General features: G+C 43.1%; 1 protein-coding gene across 1 annotated transcript in view; it reads left to right on the top strand.

Moving 5' to 3' along the window:
* Nucleotides 1-17,160, top strand: part of LOC134984295 (gastrula zinc finger protein XlCGF17.1-like) — a 172,174-nt gene extending 155,014 nt beyond the window's left edge. The window contains exon 3 of the mRNA XM_063949917.1: nucleotides 12,897-17,160. Within this exon, the coding sequence (XP_063805987.1) occupies nucleotides 12,897-13,780 (884 nt within the window). The 3' untranslated portion in view covers nucleotides 13,781-17,160. The remainder of the gene's footprint in view (nucleotides 1-12,896) is intronic.
* The last annotated feature ends 3,453 nt before the right edge of the window (nucleotides 17,161-20,613 follow it).

Here is a 20,613-nt window from a genome sequence, read left to right on the forward strand (position 1 = left end):
CTCAGTGTTACCTAAATGTATGCACAGGCGATGTTATATTAATGCACAGCTCATGTCACCTCTAGTAATCCCGCATGATCTCTGTGTTATCTAAATGTATGCACAGGCGATGTTATATTACTACACAGCATATGTCACCTCTAGTAATCCCACATGATCTCAGTGTTACCTAAATGTATGCACAGGCGATGTTATATTACTGCACAGTCCATGTCACCTCTAGTAATCCCACATGATCTCTCAGTGTTACCTAAATGTATGCACAGGCGATGTTATATTACTGCACAGCCCATGTCACCTGTAGTAATCCCACATGATCTCTCAGTGTTACCTAAATGTATGCACAGGCAATGTTATATTACTACACAGCCCATGTCACCTCTAGTAATCCCACATGATCTCTCAGTGTTATCTAAATGTATGCACAGGCGATGTTGTATTACTGCACAGTCCATGTCACGTCTAGTAATCCCACATGATCTCTCAGTGTTACCTAAATGTATGCACAGGCGATGTTATATTACTGCACAGTCCATGTCACCTCTAGTAATCCCACATGATCTCTCAGTGTTACCTAAATGTATGCACAGGCGATGTTGTATTACTGCACAGTCCATGTCACCTCTAGTAATCCCACATGATCTCTCAGTGTTACCTAAATGTATGCACAGGCGATGTTATATTACTGCACAGTCCATGTCACCTCTAGTAATCCCACATGATCTCTCAGTGTTACCTAAATGTATGCACAGGCGATGTTGTATTACTGCACAGTCCATGTCACCTCTAGTAATCCCACATGATCTCTCAGTGTTACCTAAATGTATGCACAGGCGATGTTATATTACTGCACAGCCCATGTCACTTCTAGTAATACCACATGATCTCTCAGTGTTACCTAAATGTATGCACAGGCGATGTTATATTACTGCACAGCCCATGTCATCTCTAGCAATCGACATGATCTCAGTGTTACCTAAATGTATGCACAGGCGATGTTATATTACTGCACAGCCCATGTCACCTCTAGAAATCCCACATGATCTCTCAGTGTTACCTAAATGTATGCACAGGCGATATTATATTACCTCACATCCCATGTCACCTCTAGTAATCCCACATGATCTCTCAGTGTTACCTAAATGTATGCACAGGCGATGTTATATTACTACACAGCCCATGTCATCTCTAGTAATCCCACATGATCTCTCAGTGTTACCTAAATGTATGCACAGGCGATGTTATATTACTGCACAGCCCATGTCATCTCTAGTAATCGACATGATCTCAGTGTTACCTAAATGTATGCACAGGCGATGTTATATTACTGCACAGCCCATGTCACCTCTAGTAATCCCACATGATCTCAGTGTTACCTAAATGTATGCACAGGCGATGTTATATTACTGCACAGCCCATGTCACCTCTAGTAATACCACATGATCTCTCAGTGTTATCTAAATGTATGCACAGGCGATGTTATATTACTGCACAGCCCATGTCACCTCTAGTAATCCCACATGATCTCAGTGTTACCTAAATGTATGCACATGCAATGTTATATTACTGCACAGCCCATTTCACCTCTAGTAATCCCACATGATCTCTGTGTTATCTAAATGTATGCACAGGCGATGTTATATTACTGCACAGCCCATGTCACCTCTAGTAATCCCACATGATCTCTGTGTTATCTAAATGTATGCACAGGCGATGTTCTATTACTGCACAGCCCATGTCACCTCTAGTAATCCCACATGATCTCTCAGTGTTACCTAAATATATGCACAGGCGATGTTATATTACTGCACAGTCCATGTCACCTCTAGTAATCCCACATGGTCTCTCAGTGTTACCTAAATGTATGCACAGGCGATGTTATATTACTGCACAGCCCATGTCACCTCTAGTAATCCCACATGATCTCTCAGTGTTACCTAAATGTATTGACAATGTAAAATTCCTTTGTCGTATAAAACACCTTATGAAGTCTAAGAACACTGTACGCTGTTTACTTAAGAAGTACCGTAATGGTACGCTATTTGCGTAACGATCGCTCAGCCGTAGGCGAGACGCTCAAGCGTCGCGTTCGCTCACGGCCCAGTGATCACAGGACACGTTATTGTCTAAGGCTAACGTAATGATTCGCTGTAGCGTAGCGGACGCTCGAGACCACGAGGAGGTCACCAGCGATGCAGACGCTCACAGCACTGTACCTTGATATTAATACCTTTTAACAATGATGTATGCTATATACCTTAATGTAAGTGCAACCTTGTGTAACCTGACTAACTACAAAGCTGCTTGTGCGTCACCGACGCTCAAGTGAACACTTAACACTATAGAAAATACACAGATACTGGTTTAGGGTCCAAAGCCTATTAACTGTATTATATCTAATATACTTGTAAAAAGGGGATAACAGTACATATGATACACTACAATATAACAGAGACTTCCTAACCAAAATACAATACTATCTAATATAATAAAATACTATACTAGCCTAGTCTAGGGGAGATATGAGAGAAAGGAGAAGGGAGAGAGAGACGAGAGAAATTGGCTCAATATCACAGGAAGACAAGTATAACTGCGGAGAAACACTTACGCACAAGGGGAAACGATCGCATGCGCCTCGATATCCAGCTCCCGATTATCAGCAGATAACCGTTGATGAGAGAGTGAAGTTGGATATGGTCGGCCTGCCTATTTATGCCCCACACACAATGCAATCTCATAGTCCCTACAATCCCATTGTCCATTGGCCGAAGGAATTCGGCCCTGCATCATAACAAAAGGTCATAGGGTGATTCATACAGGTGGGCTGTGACGATTTCCAACAGCTCAGGTGGGTGGGAAACTGGGTTTCCCGCCGCATACCTGAGTATGAGTAAATAATAGAAATGGACATAAACTTCTTATGTTCATAACTATTCGCACGAGCGATTAATACGCTCCAAACCAACACCGGAATATTGCTGATTAAATACTCTTCCGATGGGTACCAAACACTGCTGTATGATTCCTGTTAGACCCTTTGTACGATGCAAAGAGGGATTCCTCAGCTCTGGGACATTCTATTTTAACCAAACTTTCAGAATCTATCAAAGGGACCATGATCTATAAACTACCTTAATTGTGAACATTTGTAACGACTGAGTCGCACGCTACGACTACATACTCTTTACCGTAAATACACATACCGTGCGAGCGGGTGCACGCACTAGCGGGTATGCGCAGACACGGGAAAGCGCACGCATGCGCAGCATGGACCAGTGTGCGGTGCAAATATGGCAACGTGCATAGAGACATTTTTTTCTGACTTTGACAGTCCACCCTTTGGCAGTCAATAATAACTGCCACTCAAAATATTTAAGGAGAAAAAAATGTAAGTCAGGGGTTAATTGATTTCCATGGTGGGGAGAGGAAGAAGAATGGAGTAGGTGTGAAGAGGGTATGACCTAGTGAGAAAGCAGAAGCATGTGTGTATGAGTCCATGTTTGGAGGGTCATGTATCATCGTGCCGTACGTGTGGTAAATCAAGCTTCGAGGTATTGCGAAGTATACATTTGAATTCCTTCTTATCCCGTACTAAGGGTCTGTGGATGGGCTGTCAAACTCTACCGAGCTCATTTCGGCTGTGGTTGTAACAAAATGGGGATGCACATTTTAGTTGATGATACATGAATGGGGGAGGTATGTGGTTGCTGATATCTGTGCCTGTATTCCCTATCGACTATGTGTGTCATTACCTGAGGGTTGTAGAGATGAAGATAAAGAACACTTATGGAAAATGCAATGATATTCTATGTCAGGGAAATGTACATCTGTCGTCGAAGTTGTGTTCGGTATCTGTTGAAAGTCGTCTTCTTTGCGCTGTATTGCTCCTTGGGCATGAGCAAGTAGCTTTGTCTGAGCCATCAGATTTACAAAAAAATGTTGGGCTAGCGTGATTTTAAAAATTCTAGGGAAACTGGGGATCCTTTGGCAAAGTTCATCAAGTGTCCATATCATAGGTTGTCAAAACTTCATCTTTGGTGCTTGTCTGTTGTCTGTATAGTGTCTCGTCGACTTCCTCGTCCAAGGGGTCTTTGTATCTTGGAGAAAAGCAGAAAAACAGGTGAAAGAAACGGACCGTATAATCACATTTTCATCACATTCTGGTTTCTATCATTGGGTCATAAATCAAATCCAGGTTAATTACAGTTTCCTCACTCCTCAAGCTCATCACTCTCGTACTTTGTTTGCACCTCATTAAAGCCTGCCCGCATCTAAATATCAATCCAATCGATATAACGACACCCAAGATACAAAGTAGAAACTTTCCAACATCCATTATGACTCCTTGAGCCCACTCTCCCAAACCGGAGAACCAATTTCGCGGGTTCAACCATGACACCCAACCAGTCAGCTCATTACCTACAGCAGCAAGGGTGAGATTGTGTTTTCGACGAAATTCCCACTTTAATTGCAGAATATCGTCCATCTTTTGGTCTATGACCTCTACCGGATCCTCGGTGCTATTTGTGATATACGTGCAACACTTTATGCCGTACTGTGTTGCCAAAGTAACACAATATCCGCCTGTTACTGCTGTAAGATAATTAAGAACCATCCTATGCTGAACTAGTTCTGTTTTGTAGGCTTGAAGTTCTCTTCCAGTGTATCTAAACGTATCATCATACATTTCAGTGATATTATCTAACAAATTGGCGAGTGCGGAAATGTATCTATAATTCATCACTCCTCGAGCGGTGCGAGTGAAATCTAACGCTACCAGAACCTGAATCCCGGTGGATTCATGGATAAGATCAGAGGCGGGATGCTCTAACCTTTCTGACAGTTGTCTTTTAACTCGGTGCTCGTAATGAGTGTGAGTATAAGGAGCTTGGGCACCACGGTGTATGTCCTTCATTTTGTCATGTGTAACAGTCATCACTTCAGGCAATACTTTTCCAATATAACACAATCCTTCAGAGTTTGGGGCAAGCCATTTGTACGCCTTTCTCCCGCATATGAAATATGCATCATCGGGGAGAACATAAGGGACGGAGAAGGACATGACCATATTACAAACCTTCCAGGTGAAATCTCCTGACCCTAATTCTTCCATCTGCTTAATGCACGTATCAGTTTGTACGATATGTGCACAGTATCCTGGTGATACCTCTCCAACTCTAGTAATTCTATTTCCTAAGGTATACCGATACCGGAAAGATTTTCCTCTACTGGCTATGTGGCGTACAAGCTCTGTATCTGTAGGCATTCTATCTGCTCTGTGTGAAAAGGTCATGGTGTGGTTACTCCATGACACTTCCCAATTTCCCGGTTTTCTAGGATTGGAGATATTAAAACATAAGAGGGACCTATCCACATGGTATTGGTGGAGCTTCAAACTAGGAGGGCTGGAGATATTAAACCTCCGGTCCACCGGTCTCCCACCACTTAGCTCAAGTACCTCCCCTAACGTTAAAGGAAATGGTACTAGCCCTGATTTGCTGTGACCCTAAGGTACTTGAGAGCATACCCAACAATCTGTTTGGTTTAACACATTACCCACTAAGGAGTGATAGTCACTCAATGGATGCCGGTCCATATGAATATTAAAACTGGATTGGCATTTCTTTATACACCCATCTTCAATGACATTGTTACAAAGCCTACAGATACAGTTTTCTTCAGCTAACAATCCTTCAAAATGTTTACAAATAACATGGTTGTTAGATCGTGTCCGGTACTCGCCTTCGCTTGGTGATTGGGTTGCTATTGGAAATTTACACCTCCGTCTCAGTCATCAGGACCTTTCTGGATCCTTTCTCGACCTCACTGGTACTCTCACCGAAACAGACTGCTCTGGTCAACATCATGGTTAACGGGAAAATCCATATCACAGTCTCTTGGGGCAAGTCCATCTTACAGGAGGAGAAAAGAAGAAATTTGTAAATGGGGTATAAGAAAACAGTTTGAGGGGGAGAGAACTTGTTACGATAATAAGTTCTCTCGTCTTGTCGTTCTTCTTGTTCTGCTGTCCTCTCAAAAGGTGCTGTCTCTTCAGTCTTCCGAATGAACCTTCTGGTGATGTAATCTTTCTTCCTAACTAGCGATCTTTCTGTGTGGAGCAAAAATCTGGCATTACCATTGGTCCAACTGAGGGATGACATACCATCTTTAAATCATGGAAACATGAGTGAGAAGAGAGAGAAAATAAAAAACAAAAGAGATAGAGAACAATTCATGTGCATATATACATTACATAACTCGACAATAACCATCAATAAGAAAAGAGAAACAAAACATTTTTAAACATTGTCAACATTTAAGAAAACATTGTTAGCATTAGAAAAACATTGTATTAGGCTGTCATATCTATGTGTCTAATGGTCTCCTTGAGCAGTCCCTCCCCACCAGCACCTGCATTACTCCATTGTCTGTATCTGGCCAGAAATACATTGTGGCGGAGGTTATGCTGGGGTTTGGTAGACTTCTGCAAGGACCAAGTTGATATGCATTGTGTGAATTCTTACCAATACTCGTCATAGATGGGGATAGAGAGAGAGAGAGAGAAAAAAAACATTTTTCACAAATACATTTACAATGTTTAACCTGGTAATTCCTGTGTCTTCAGTGAATGACCTCCCACTTTATTAATTGTTACCTCAGGCTTACCATCCGTCGTATGATCACCTTTCTTGACTACTTATCATGGGTGTGGCTCAAAATTCCTCCTATCTGATCTCTGATTATAATGGTGTGTGTTGTAGCTTTTGCTCATTTCTTGGTCTAGGGGGTCTAACTTTATGTGGGCTGTTACAGTTGTTAGCATAATGCCCTTCTCTTCTACAATGGTAACAAATCTTGGGCTTCCTCCACATGTCAATGACCTGAGGTTTTTGTTGATTTGATGCCTCCTCAAACGCTCGGATGCTCATCATCATCAACCGTTTCCCCTGTACCTCCCTGAATCCTTGGATTTCGTGATTATGGTGTTGTCTTTCTCTTGATTTACAATCTCTTGCAAAGTGTCCCTTTTTATGGCAATTGTAACAGACTTTCATATCTGGATTTCTCGCAGGGGTGTGGGGCTTTTGTTGGGGTGGTCTTGTGGTTAGGGCCTGCATTTTTGCTGCCATTAACTTATCTCTTTGTGACTCTCTGTATCTGATGATATTCTGATCATGATTGACGACGGCCTCTCTTAGTGCGGTCACCGAGATCTCTCTCCAGTTTGGGTTGGTGGTCTGTACCCTTGTTTTTAATTCATCTTTTAAACCATTCATTAATACCTTAACCGCTATTCCTTTATGTTGTGCATTTGTCTTGATGTCTGCGATCCCCGTGTTTCTAGCCATTATCTGCAGTGCTCGATTGAAATAATTAGAAACATTTTCCTTTTCGTTTTGCCTTATGGAGAAAATGTCATTCCACTTGACAGCAGCTGGGAAATATATTCCTAACTGTCGGTTAATCTGCCTAATACATTCCTGATTGTGTTCTTCCATACAAAGTACCTCCGTGTCTAATTTACAATCAGCAATGAATTTTGCAGGGTCAACACTGGTGGGCAAACATGCCCTCAGCACTGTCCGCCACTCTTTGTTGGTGGGTTCTGTGGCGTTCCCTAGTTCTTTAATAAACCTTTGACATGCTGCTAGATTTTTCCTAGGATCAGGAAATTCTGACACAATTGATCTCAATTCGGTCCGGGACCAGAGACAGCGCATTGCACTGTCCTTGACGGGAATGATTCCCTGATCGTCAGTCTTCCCATTGGGGACTGTGATCACCCTGACCGGATCAGTCTCAACTACATCATCTTGCGTTGATCTTACAATATGTGGTACATCGGCTTGTGTGTGATATAGAACCTTATACGTACCTGTGGACACGACCTTACCTGACCCTCCGTTAGGGGGTTCGATTATGGCCTTTACCAGCTGCGTCGTGTCCACCTGGATGGCTTGTAGGATGGCTTCCGGAAGAGGTGCCGACATTATTCTGGGCTCACTTTCTTGCTTGTATTCCTGAGGGAAGTTTGACATGGGGTGCAACTTGCATAGGTTAATAGCTGTACATTCAACAGTGTTACAATAATCATTGTTACATTTATTACACTTATTATCTATATTACAGTTGCTAAGAGCGTTTATATTGTTCACCCCTGTGCTTTTCTCCGCAATCACAATTCTCTCTGCGGCCATGTCTCCCCTCTCAAGATAAGAGTCAGAAAAGTTAATTGAATCTCTTTGTAATTCACCTTCCTGTTGCCCTAACTGCAAATAATCATAATGTTTACTTCGTCTCTGTGTTGGTTCAATGAGACCTATCCTCCTCCTTAAATTTTGTAACACTTCTGGGCTATAGCTGCCTATATTTGGGAACTTCTCCCCATCATGTACAGTCATTCTTTCCCATTCATCACATAAAACTTGTGTGTGACTTCCGTATTCTTCACACATGATGTATCTTGCCGACCCGACTGGTCGGTTCTCTGAATCAACCTGAACCAAGGTTGATCGCCTCCTACCTGAACAACTGGCCCCCATAATCTGCAGGCTTTGCTTACTACTCCTTTGATCTTTATATCAAGGTCTTCAGTGAACCCTTACAAACAAACCAAGATGTCCTGGGCAGGCCGGCGGTGGTGGTTTACCAAGTACCCCACTTACTTCTCGCCCACGTTGGCCAGTACTGCAATCACTGTAAACCAGAGCTGCTGTACCCAACCCAGGGCCCCTAAGACCTTCTGTTTACTGGAACATATGAGGGTTACCCGAAGGACACTTACTCTTTCCAGTAAAGTTGGGGTTGTTAGATAGTTCCTGAGTGACCAGCGAACTTCCCTTAAAAATAAAAAATTACACAAATCACGTCAGAATGTACAAATAGCGTGTGTGACCCCTGTACTCTAATGGTACTGGATCAGATTACTAACTACTGCACACAATTACGTGCGGTCCAATCGTTCAGTACATAAGCACTACCTGTTATGTACTGAGAGATTAATGGAATCGATGTTTCCGGCCGCGATTCCTTCAGCAAGAGCTTATGGCCTATATGGGTTTTGCACCAACGCCCCAGGCGTTGTGCCACTTGTACCTTTATAGCGGACCTTTTACCTTACGACCTCCTGGTCTTGTTACCTTATGACCTCCTGGTCTGTTACCTTATGACCTCCTAGTCTGTTACCTTATGGTCCGCTATACTCTAATGCTCAAATATTATTTAACCAGGGATGCCTCCCTAGCCACCGTATATGTCACTTACACGTATGTCCCTTGACGAGTACCCGGCTTTCCTTTTGGTTCCACCTTAAAGTTATGTGAACTTATGTATACAAAACCACACTCACTCAACACATGTACACTTTTGCTTCCACTCCTATTTCTGCGCAGAAATTTGTCTTTAGCCCAGCTGTGTTACCAATTAGGAGCAGGATCTGTTAAACTAAATTTCAGACACTAAAAATAGACTTGCGTTATTTACCGCGTCGCGTTATCTACCGCTGTGCGTTAATTATCGCCTTTGCGTTACTTCACTTTATCACAGTTTGAGCTACGTGGGCGTAACCAGACGCTACGTTGCGTAATGTACGCTGCATGCGTCTGCCTTTGGATTGCGTACGCTAGTCTTTGTTATAGACACGTGTACGCAAAGAAAAGATCCACCGTAACACAATATATTTTTATCAATGTAAATGATCCCTGATCATCTACCGCAATCCACACTGACTGCCTCGTATCTCAGACAAACCGTGTTTGTTCTATACTTTAACTATTACCTCTACTATGAAATAACAGCAAATCTCTTTTAGCACTTCCTATCAACTATAAAATTGGCAAACAGGAATAGTGATATACGAAATTTTGAAAAAGAAATGCAGATATATGTATGCGTGCGTGTGTATGCAAGACAGAAGAGAAATAAACAGTTTTAAAAGACACAAGCGTTTTTGTTCTTACTTCCGGTCCCGGATTCCTTCAGCACTCTTAATCTAAGCGAAAGCAGACGCTTATCCCGTCAGCAACTGCGAGACAACCTCCCACCCTTTGCTGGAGGGATAATGTCTGCTGATCTACCCAGTGCAGATATGAGAAGGATAGGACGCGCCCCCAATTGACAATGCTGAATTCCTTTGTCGTATAAAACACTTTATGAAGTCTAAGAACACTGTACGCTATTTACTTAAGAAGTACCGTAAGGGTACGCTATTTGCGTAACGATCGCTCAGCCGCAGGCAAGACGCTCAAGCGTCACGTTCGCTCACGGCTCAGAGATCACAGGACACGTTATTGGTTATGGCTAGAGTAATGATTCGCTGTAGCGAAGCGTACGCTCGAGACCACGAGGAGGTCACCAGCGGTGCAGACGCACACAGCACTGTACCTTAATATTAAAACCTTTTAACAATGATGAATGCTATATACCTTAATGTGAATACAGGGTGTAAGTGCAACCTTGTGTAACCTGACTAACTACAAAGCTGCTTGTGCGTCACCGACGCTCAAGTGAACACTTAACACTATAGAAAATACACAGATACTGGTTTAGGGTCCAAAGCCTATTAACTGTATTATATCTAATATACTTGTAAAAAGGGGATAACAGTACATATGATACACTACAATATAACAGAGACTTCCTAACCAAAATACAATACTATCTAATACAAAACAATACTATACTAGTCTAGGGGAGATATGAGAGAAAGGAGAAGGGAGAGAGAGAGAGAGAGAGAGAGAGAGACGGAGAGAGATGAGAGAAATTGGCTCACAGAAAGACAATGATTACGGAGAGAGTACTTACGCACAAAGGGGGAACGATCGCATGCGCCTCGATATCCAGCTCCCGATTATCAGCAGATAACCGTTGATGAGAGAGTCAGTTTGGATATGGTCGGCCTGCCTATTTATGCCCCACACACAATGCAATCTAATGGTCCCTACAGTCTCACTGTCCATTGGACGCAGGAATTCGGCTTCGCATTATAACAAAGGTCATAGGTTGATTCATACAGGTAAACTGTCTTGTATCAGTGGCCTAAGTTATGTAACACAATGGGTGATGACCAGCACATTCCTGTCTTCTGGAGAGCTATTGTTTGGCGAATACAAAACAGAATCCTGTCTGGGTTCTGCTCTATATTCATGATGTCCACTTTCAATTGAGACAATGACGTCTCAGCCCTTATTTTCCTGTATACAAATCCAGCCCCATTTGTAAACACAGGTGTTGGTCTTCTCCATTGAGTCTCAAAGCTCAGTGTAATTAAAGGCTATTGCACTCCGTCTGCGGGAAAGATACTGATTTGGAGTACAATTGATCTTCAATTACTATTCTTGTGATTACCTTATGCATGTGTAGATATGAGGCCCTCTTAACATGCAAACTATTGTTTGGGGGATCTCTGAGGTCAAAGAGCTATTTGAGACCCACTGATGCATGACTAAGTAAGAACAAATGATAATAGAAAATAGACATAACTTGTTATGTCCATAACTATTCGCACGAGCGATTAATCCGCTCCAAACCAACACCGGAATATTGCTATTTAAATACTCTTCCGATAGGTACCAAATACCACTGTCTGACTCCTGTTAGACCCTTCGCACAATACAAAGAGGGATTCCTCCGTTCAGGGACATTCTATATTAACCAAACTTTCAGAATCTATCAAAGGGACCATGATCTATAAACTACATTAATTGTGAACATTTGTAACGACTGAGTCGCACGCTACGACTACATACTCTTTACCGTAAATACACATACCGTGCGAGCGGGTGCACGCACTAGCGGGTATGCGCAGACACGGGAAAGCGCACGCATGCGCAGCATGGACCAGTGTGCGGTGCAAATATGGCAACGTGCATAGAGACATTTTTCTGACTTTGACACATGTCACCTCTAGTAATCCCACATGAGCGTCCATGTCACCTCTAGTAATCCCACATGAGCGTCCATGTCACCTCTAGTAATCACACATGAGCGTCCATGTCACCTCTAGTAATCCCACATGAGCGCCCATGTCACCTCTAGTAATCCCAAATGAGCGTCCGTGTCACCTCTAATAATCCCCCATGAGCGTCCATGTCACCTCCTAGTAATCCCACATGAGCGTCCATGTCACCTCTAATAATCCCCCAAGAGCATCCATGTCACCTCTAGTAATCCCACATGAGCGTCCATGTCACCTCTAATAATCCCCCAAGAGCATCCATGTCACCTCTAGTAACCCCACATGAGCGTCTGTGTCACCTCTAGTAATCCCACATGAGCGTTTGTGTCACCTCTAGTAATCCCACATGAGCGTCCATGTCACCTCTAGTAATCCCAAATGAGCATCCATGTCACCTCCTAGTAATCCCACATGAGCGCCCACGTCACCTCTAGTAATCCCACATGAGCGCCCATGTCACCTCTAATAATCCCACATGAGCACTCGTGTCACCTCTAGTTATCCCACATGAGCGTCCATGTCACCTCTAATAATCCCCTATGAGCTTCCATGTCACCTCTAGTAATCCCATATGAGCGCCCACGTCACCTCTAGTAATCCCACATGAGCGCCCACGTCACCTAGTAATCCCACATGAGCATCTGTGTCACCTCTAGTAATCCCACATAAGCGCCCATGTCACCTCTAATTATCCCCCATGAGCTTCCATGTCACCTCTAGTAATGCCATATGAGCGTCTGTGTCACCTCTAGTAATCCCACTTGAGCCTTCAGTGTTGATCAAGCTCCAGTCTAAGCATCCTATCTTTTGTTTTTTTAATAAACATAAAAGCACTGATTACAGGTAAAAAAAAATGGCAGTTATAGAATTATATATTGTGTCCTGTTACATCCTGGGTCTTGTCTGCTCATTTTATATATATTTTGTATTTTATTTCCAGCAGATGGACCCACAAGCAGGAATATCTCAGAAGTACATCTAATGTTATCCCTGGATTGTGACATAACAGATAATGACAGTAGACAGGATTCTCCAGGAGATAATCCCATTACCCCAATTATACATCCAGCTCTATCAACTAATCCCCCTGATCCTGGGAAATGTTCTCCAAATCACTCTGATATTGGTGCATCTATTACAGCTCTGAGATTAGATACAGAGTTTCCCTGTTCTACAGACGCCAAATGTTTTACACAGAACACAAACCGTATTACTCATCAGCCAGCTAAGGCAGGTGAGAGGCCATTTCCATGTTCTGAGTGTGGGAAATGTTTTACATATAAATCAAATCTTGTTACACATCAGAGAAGTCACACAGGTGAGAAGCCGTATTCCTGTTCTGAGTGTGGGAAATGTTTTACACAGAAATCAGATCTTGTTACACATCAGAGAAGTCACACTGGTGAGAAGCCATTTCCATGTTCTGAGTGTGGGAATTTTTTTACATATAAATCAAATCTTGTTACACATCAGAGAAGTCACACAGGTGAGAAGCCGTATTCCTGTTCTGAGTGTGGGAAATGTTTTGTAGAGAAATCAGGTCTTGTTATACATCAGAGAAGTCACACAGGTGAGAAGCCGTATTCCTGTTCTGAGTGTGGGAAATGTTTTGCACAGAAATCAAATCTTGTTACACATCAGAGAAGTCACACAGGTGAGAAGCCATATACCTGTTCTGAGTGTGGGAAATGTTTTTCATCTAAATCAGTTCTTGTTAGACATCAGAAAAGGCACACAGGTGAGAAGCCGTATTCCTGTTCTGAGTGTGGGAAATGTTTTGCACAGAAATCAGTTCTTGTTAAACATCAGCGATTTCACAGGTGAGAAGCCATTTTCATGCTGTGAGAGAAATAAATCCGCTCTTGTTGAACATATTAGACATTACCCAAGCACGGAACCATTTAAATCTTCTGGAGTATAATTATCACTGTCATGCAATGTTCCTCAAGGGTCAATCCTATCTCCTATGCGTCATGCAATATACAGTCTGGTCCATATATATTGGGACATCGACACAATTCTCATATTTTGGGCTCTATACACCACCACAATGGATTTGAAATTAGACAAACAAGATGTGCTTTAACTGCAGACTTTCCGCTTTAATTTGAGGGTATTTACATACAAATCAGGTGAACTGTGTAGGAATTAAAATGGTTTTTATATGTGCCTCCCACTTTTTAAGGGACCAAAAGTAATGGTACAAACTAAACAATCCTAAATCAAATATTGTAAATCAGATCAGTGCGCTCGTCCAGTTCAACAAAAAATACTTTACTACTTAATGTGGTCGCAGCCCGGATCAGTGTTTCGTGAATTGAGCTTTGACATATTTTCCAAGGGCGATCTGATTACCATCTCCTAGATGAAGACCTGGATACAATATCCATACTGATATGCAAATATTTATTTATCTGGTACGCATATAAATTTTGTGATAACTGAATTTAATCCCACATACGGAAATATACTACGCTATATAGCGATTCTTTGTGTCTCCTAGCAGCATTTAGATCCCAGTAGTAACCTGGACTAAAGAATGGGGGACTGATACGCCATGTGTCAAGCCGTAATCCGTACGCTATAATCTTGTGTGTGACAAAACTAGTGATGAGCGGATTCGGTTTTACTCTGTTCTCAAAACGGCATCTTATTGGCTTACAGATGTCATGTGTTTTGTATAGCCAATAAGATTCTGTTTTGAGATCCGAGTAAAACCGAATCCGCTCATCACTAGACAAAACTGATTGAAAAATACTACACCATAGTCGCTCTCTTGTTTCTTCCTTTGTTTCCAGAATCCTAAATCAAACTTTTACTTTTTAATATTTTGTTGCAAATCCTTTTGTCAGTTACAGCCTGAAGTCTGGAACGCATAGACATCACCAGACGCTGGGTTTCATCCCTGGTGATGCTATGCCAGGCCTCTACTGCAAATGTCTTCAGATCCTGCTTGTTCTTGGGGCATTTTCTCTTCCGTTTTGTCTTCATCAAGTGAAATGCATGCTCAATCGGATTCAGGTCAGGTGATTGACTTGGCCATTGCATAACATTCCACTTATTTGCCTAAAAAAACCCGCTTTGGTTGCTTTCGCAGTATGCGTCGGGTCATTGTCCATCTGCACTGTGAAGCGCCTTCCAGTGAGTTCCGAAGCATTTGACTGAATATGAGCAGATAATATTGCCCAAAACACTTCAGCATTCATCCTGCTGCTTTTATCAGCAGTCACATTATCAATAAATACAAAGGAACCAGTTCCATTGGCATCCATACATGCCCACGCCATGACACTACCACCACCATGCTTCACTGATGAGGTGGTATGTTTTGGATCCTGAGCAGTTCCTTTCCTTCTCCATACTCTTCTCTTCCCATCACTCTGGTACAAGTTGATATTTGTCTCATCTGTCCATAGGATGTTGTTCCAGAACTGTAAAGGCTTTTTTAGATGTTGTTTGCAAACTCTAATCTGGTCTTCCTGTTTTATTGCTCACCAATGGTTTACATCTTGTGGTGAACCCTCTATATTCACTCTTGTGAAGTCTTCTCTTGATTGTTGACTTTGACACATATACACCTATCTCCTGGAGAGTGTTCTTGATCTGGGCAACTGTTGTGATGGGGTTCGTGCTATTTAGTACACTAGTAGTGTACTAAATAGCACGAACAGCTTGTAACGTAGAGTGGCAAGTTTAATCTTTCTATGTATAATGGAGAGAAATAAAAGCTCCTCCCTAAGTTCCTGGATGCCCAATCACTGTCCTTAGTATCTCTGTACAGTTTTTTCTATTAGAGTACTAATTAGCAGGAACAGCTTATAATGTACAACATAGATTCTCTAACGCCGACGATCTACAGTACTGTGTTGCTCGAACAGTTAGTTGCGTCAGAATACACTAATTTATATCTACTGTTATGTCTATACGTGCTCATTACTGCTGTGTATTTTAGATAGTGAATGAGTCACTCCTGCAGATTTACCCCGATTTGTGGGAAACCTGTGTGCACCCTTCTGTTGAATGCTTTACAATGGATTACACAGAAAAAATAATAAAGTGAATGTCACTGGAACACAAAAAAAATTGACACTTTGGGAATCGAACCCGGGACTCTCAGCGTGGCAGACCGGAGCCTTCATCGCTAGCCCACAGCACTGCATGGAAGATTCTCAAGTTCATGTGTAAAAGTACTGCAAAGAGCGATTCCTCCCCATTGGTGTTTGTTTATGCCGTTAGGGGACTCGGACGCTCATTTTATGCACTGTACATACTGTAAAGTCAATGAGCTACATTATTCCTTTCACACATTAGTTGTGTCTGCATACACAAGTGTTTTAAAACGTTAATTTGCGTCTGTATAAACTATACACACAGGGATTTGGCATCCAGAAACTTAGGGAGGAGCTTTTATCTCTCCCTATTATACTTAATACTACAGGATTTGGACACTCGCATATCCCTAACATCAATAGACCATACTGTATCTGTAACACGTTCGTTTGCATCTGTATGTGCTGTACTATTTGCACCTGTACTGTATATACTGTTATAGACTTTATGACATACTGTAGCATAATGTAGAGTAATGAGATGCACCAGTAAAGTAGTTCTTACGCTGTAGTTCAGTATTGTATTTTAATGGAGACCACACGCTTGCGCATTGGTGATTTAAAAAAGCGACATCTGGTGGATGATCTTCGGTATTACACTCAAAGGTAACGCCAAACGCTCTGTGTGCCTTCCTACGACTAGGCGCGCCTCCTTGCACCCAGGTACGCTGCGTATGCCTGATCGCGACTAACGCCTCAGCCAGCCAAGATAACGGAGGACCCATCTGTATATTTAGTTCCTAAATAACTCATCCCAAATGCTTAGGTCTTTTTTCTGCTGTTTATTTTGTATCTTGTGCTTTGTGTAAATGTGGATGTCTAATACCAGTTTCCACAATCTGTATTGCTGCACGACAATATGGCGGCCATTGGAACGTGTTTTCACTTCTAGTTTGCCTAACTTGTTGCAGACACTCATCTTGATAAGGAGTGCTGAGTGTTTTCTGATACAAGATCCTATCCATATATACCCTGTACATTATCATGTGCATTAGAGTCACCCGGGTTCCATCTTCAGTGGTTTGTTGTATGTTACATCTATATGGTGCGGATACTCCCCTGTATTTCATAATAAAAGCTTTTGTTTGCATCTAATTATTGCATTAAATCTTTTATTTTTATTCTGTTTTATATTCCCGTCTGAGTAATTACGCCATAATGTCTAATCTCGGAGTGGACCCCAGAAGATGTAAAGAAACCGTGTAAGTGTTCCATCATTCTGTTTTGTGTAAGCATACAGGTAAGTGATGGCACGGTGGTCACTGACCGTCACATTCAGGTGGTATAATGGAAGTGGGACTGTCTGGGCTTATTCTAGTCTACTGCAGAAATATAAAAAATCAGCCTTTATCCTGCTTAAAAAAATGACAAAGCCCATAAATCAAGCTTGGTCGGACAAGACAGTGTCCACATTAATGGTGGCACATCATATAGGCTGAGGACCCATGCTTCTGCTATATATGGCATAACCCTCTTTGTCGACAAAAACCTACCCTTCACCATTCACAATGTCCACCATTGCCCTTTCAGAAGGGACACAACTTTGCTTGTTCCACCTACTTCACAGAGCCCAGGACCATCTCCATGACCATGTCATGTTTATCTGGGAGGTTCATGGCCTGAGATGACCACAGAACCACCAGGTAGTTGCCAAGGAGAGAGAGGGGGAGCGCTGTCAATAGCAGCTGGTAAGAGGGGTGGTAAATCCCCTGGTGGATAAATATACAGCCAAAGAAAAGAATTACCAGCGCTGACTGATCATGTATGATTAATAGGTACTATACATCCGAAAGGCTTAGTGAATTAAAACCACAGTTATTCCACATGTAAAAACACACACAAAAAAAAAAAAAAATTAATAACATTGAGAAATAAATTATTAAAAATTAGAATATGCCACAATATGCCTGATGTCCACATGAACTGCTAGTGATGGACATTTCCAGTGACATTGGTCCTCTCTGAGTGTCATTAGCCGTTGATGTGGACATCTAAATCATCAACTCAGGCATATTGTGGCATATTTTAACTTTTAATTTATGTCTCAATTTTTATTTTTTATTTTTTTTACATGTGGAATAATGTGTTTTTTAATTCGCTAATCCTTTCGGATGTATAGTACCTATTAATCATACATGATCAGCCAGCGCTGGTAATTCTTTTCTTTTGCAGTGGCCAAGAAGAACCCAGACTCCCCAGGAAGTGGAGAGTCCAAAGATCCACCCCGCATGAGGTAAAGAAGGGACAAACACAGGGTCTGGCTCACCTATTTCCTTCCTAAAAGCTGCTCTTTACCCAGTTTGGTACCTGTGGGATCCCACTCCAATTTCTCTTGAGAGTCCTTACCCTCACTAATCCCTTCTGAGCCTACCAGCTCCTTCCCCTTCCAACCACTCCTCATTTTTAAGCTTTTCACTACCTGCTGTGTGAGTCCCATCCAACTACTTCATTCCTTGACTCATTGGTGTAGCAACCCCCTTCTCCCACACCCACCACACTGCTACACTGCAGTTAAGCTGTGAGACTTGCTGCTAGCAGTACTCACTACCCAGCACACACACTCACATCATGATTACACCGCTGTGCCAGAGACACTGTCTCACTGACAACCAGGACGAGACACTCCCAGAAAGGCATGTATGTATGAGTACGGAGAGAGTGGGTGCAGTGGGGCTGCATCACTGACCAGGACGAGACACTCCCAGAAAGGCATGTATGTATGAGTACGGAGAGAGTGGGCGCAGAGGGGCTGCATGACTGACAGCTGAGCCTGTCACGTCAGTGAGGTGGATGGGGCATCCCATTCCCAGCAGGAACAGCACACTATATGTAAGAGCCGGAGCGGTGCAGGGCTACTGGCTGACAGCCTAGCATCTCGGTGCAGCGACAGAAGTCTGTAAATGATGGGAAATAACATCTGGCCCATGGCTACTGTGAGGAAATGAGAGGTCTGTTACAATATAGCTATGCCTCATTTCTCTGACGTCCTAGTGGATGCTGGGAACTCCGAAAGGACCATGGGGAATAGCGGCTCCGCAGGAGACTCGGCACAACTAAAGAAAGCTTTTAGACTACCTGGTGTGCACTGGCTCCACACTATGACCCTCCTCCAAGCCTCAGTTAGATTTTTGTGCCCGGCCGAGCTGGATGCACACTAGGGGCTCTCCTGAGCTCCTAGAAAAGAAAGTATATTTTAGGTTTTTTATTTTACAGTAAGACCTGCTGGCAGCAGGCTCACTGCACCGAGGGACTAAGGGGAGAAGAAGCGAACCTACCTGCTTGCAGCTAGCTTGGGCTTCTTAGGCTACTGGACACCATTAGCTCCACAGGGATCGACCGCAGGACCCATCCTTGATGTTCGGTCCCGAGGCCGCGCCGCCGCCCCCCTTACAGAACCAGAAGCCAGAAGAGGTCCGGAAAATCGGCGGCAGAAGACTTCAGTCTTCACCAAGGTAGCGCACAGCACTGCAGCTGTGCATCATTGCTCCTCATGCACACCTCACACTCCGGTCACTGGTGGGTGCAGGGCGCTGGGGGGGGCACCCTGAGCAGCAATAAAAACACGCTGTCGTTTGGACTCTCCACGGCACCGAGGGTGTTTACCAAGGTAATGGCAGAAATGATGATACTCCTTCGAAAAAAGGGAGTTTTAACTATCCCGTACTTGGACGAGCTCCTTATAAAGGCGAGGTCCAAGGAGCAGTTGTTGGTCGGGGTAGCACTATCTCGGGAAGTGCTACAACAGCACGGATGGATTCTAAACATTCCAAAGTCACAGCTGGTTCCTACCACAAGCCTACTGTTCCTGGGGATGGTTCTGGACACAGAACAGAAAAAAGTGTTTCTCCCGATGGAGAAGGCCGAGGAGCTGTCATCTCTAGTCAGAGACCTCCTGAAACCAAAACAGGTATCGGTGCATCACTGCACACGAGTCCTAGGAAAAATGGTAGCTTCCTACGAAGCAATTCCATTCGGCAGGTTTCATGCAAGAATTTTTCAGTGGGACCTCTTGGACAGGTGGTCAGGATCGCATCTTCAGATGCATCGGCTGATAACCCTGTCTCCAAGGACCAGGGTATCTCTGTTGTGGTGGCTGCAGACGGCTCATCTTCTGGAGGGCTGCAGATTTGGCATACAGGACTGGGTCCTGGTGACCACGGATGCCAGCCTTCGAGGCTGGGGGGCAGTCACACAGGGAAGAAATTTCCAAGGACTTTGGTCAAGTCAGGAGTCGTCCCTACACATCAATATTCTGGAACTGAGGGCCATTTACAATGCCCTAAGTCAGGCAAGGCCCCTGCTTCAAAACCAGCCGGTTCTGATCCAATCAGACAACATCACGGCAGTCGCCCATGTACATAGTTATAGTTATTGCCTAACTAAAGGGTTATTGTTATGAGCCATCTGTTGAGAGGCTCAGTTATGTTTCATACTGTTAACTGGGTATAGTATCACCGGTTATACGGTGTGATTGGTGTGGCTGGTATGAGTCTTACCCGGGATTCAAAATCCTTCCTTATTGTGTACGCTCTTCCGGGCACAGTATCC

The sequence above is a fragment of the Pseudophryne corroboree genome, assembly GCF_028390025.1.
Source record: "Pseudophryne corroboree isolate aPseCor3 chromosome 3 unlocalized genomic scaffold, aPseCor3.hap2 SUPER_3_unloc_47, whole genome shotgun sequence".
Taxonomy (NCBI): Eukaryota; Metazoa; Chordata; class Amphibia; order Anura; family Myobatrachidae; genus Pseudophryne; species Pseudophryne corroboree.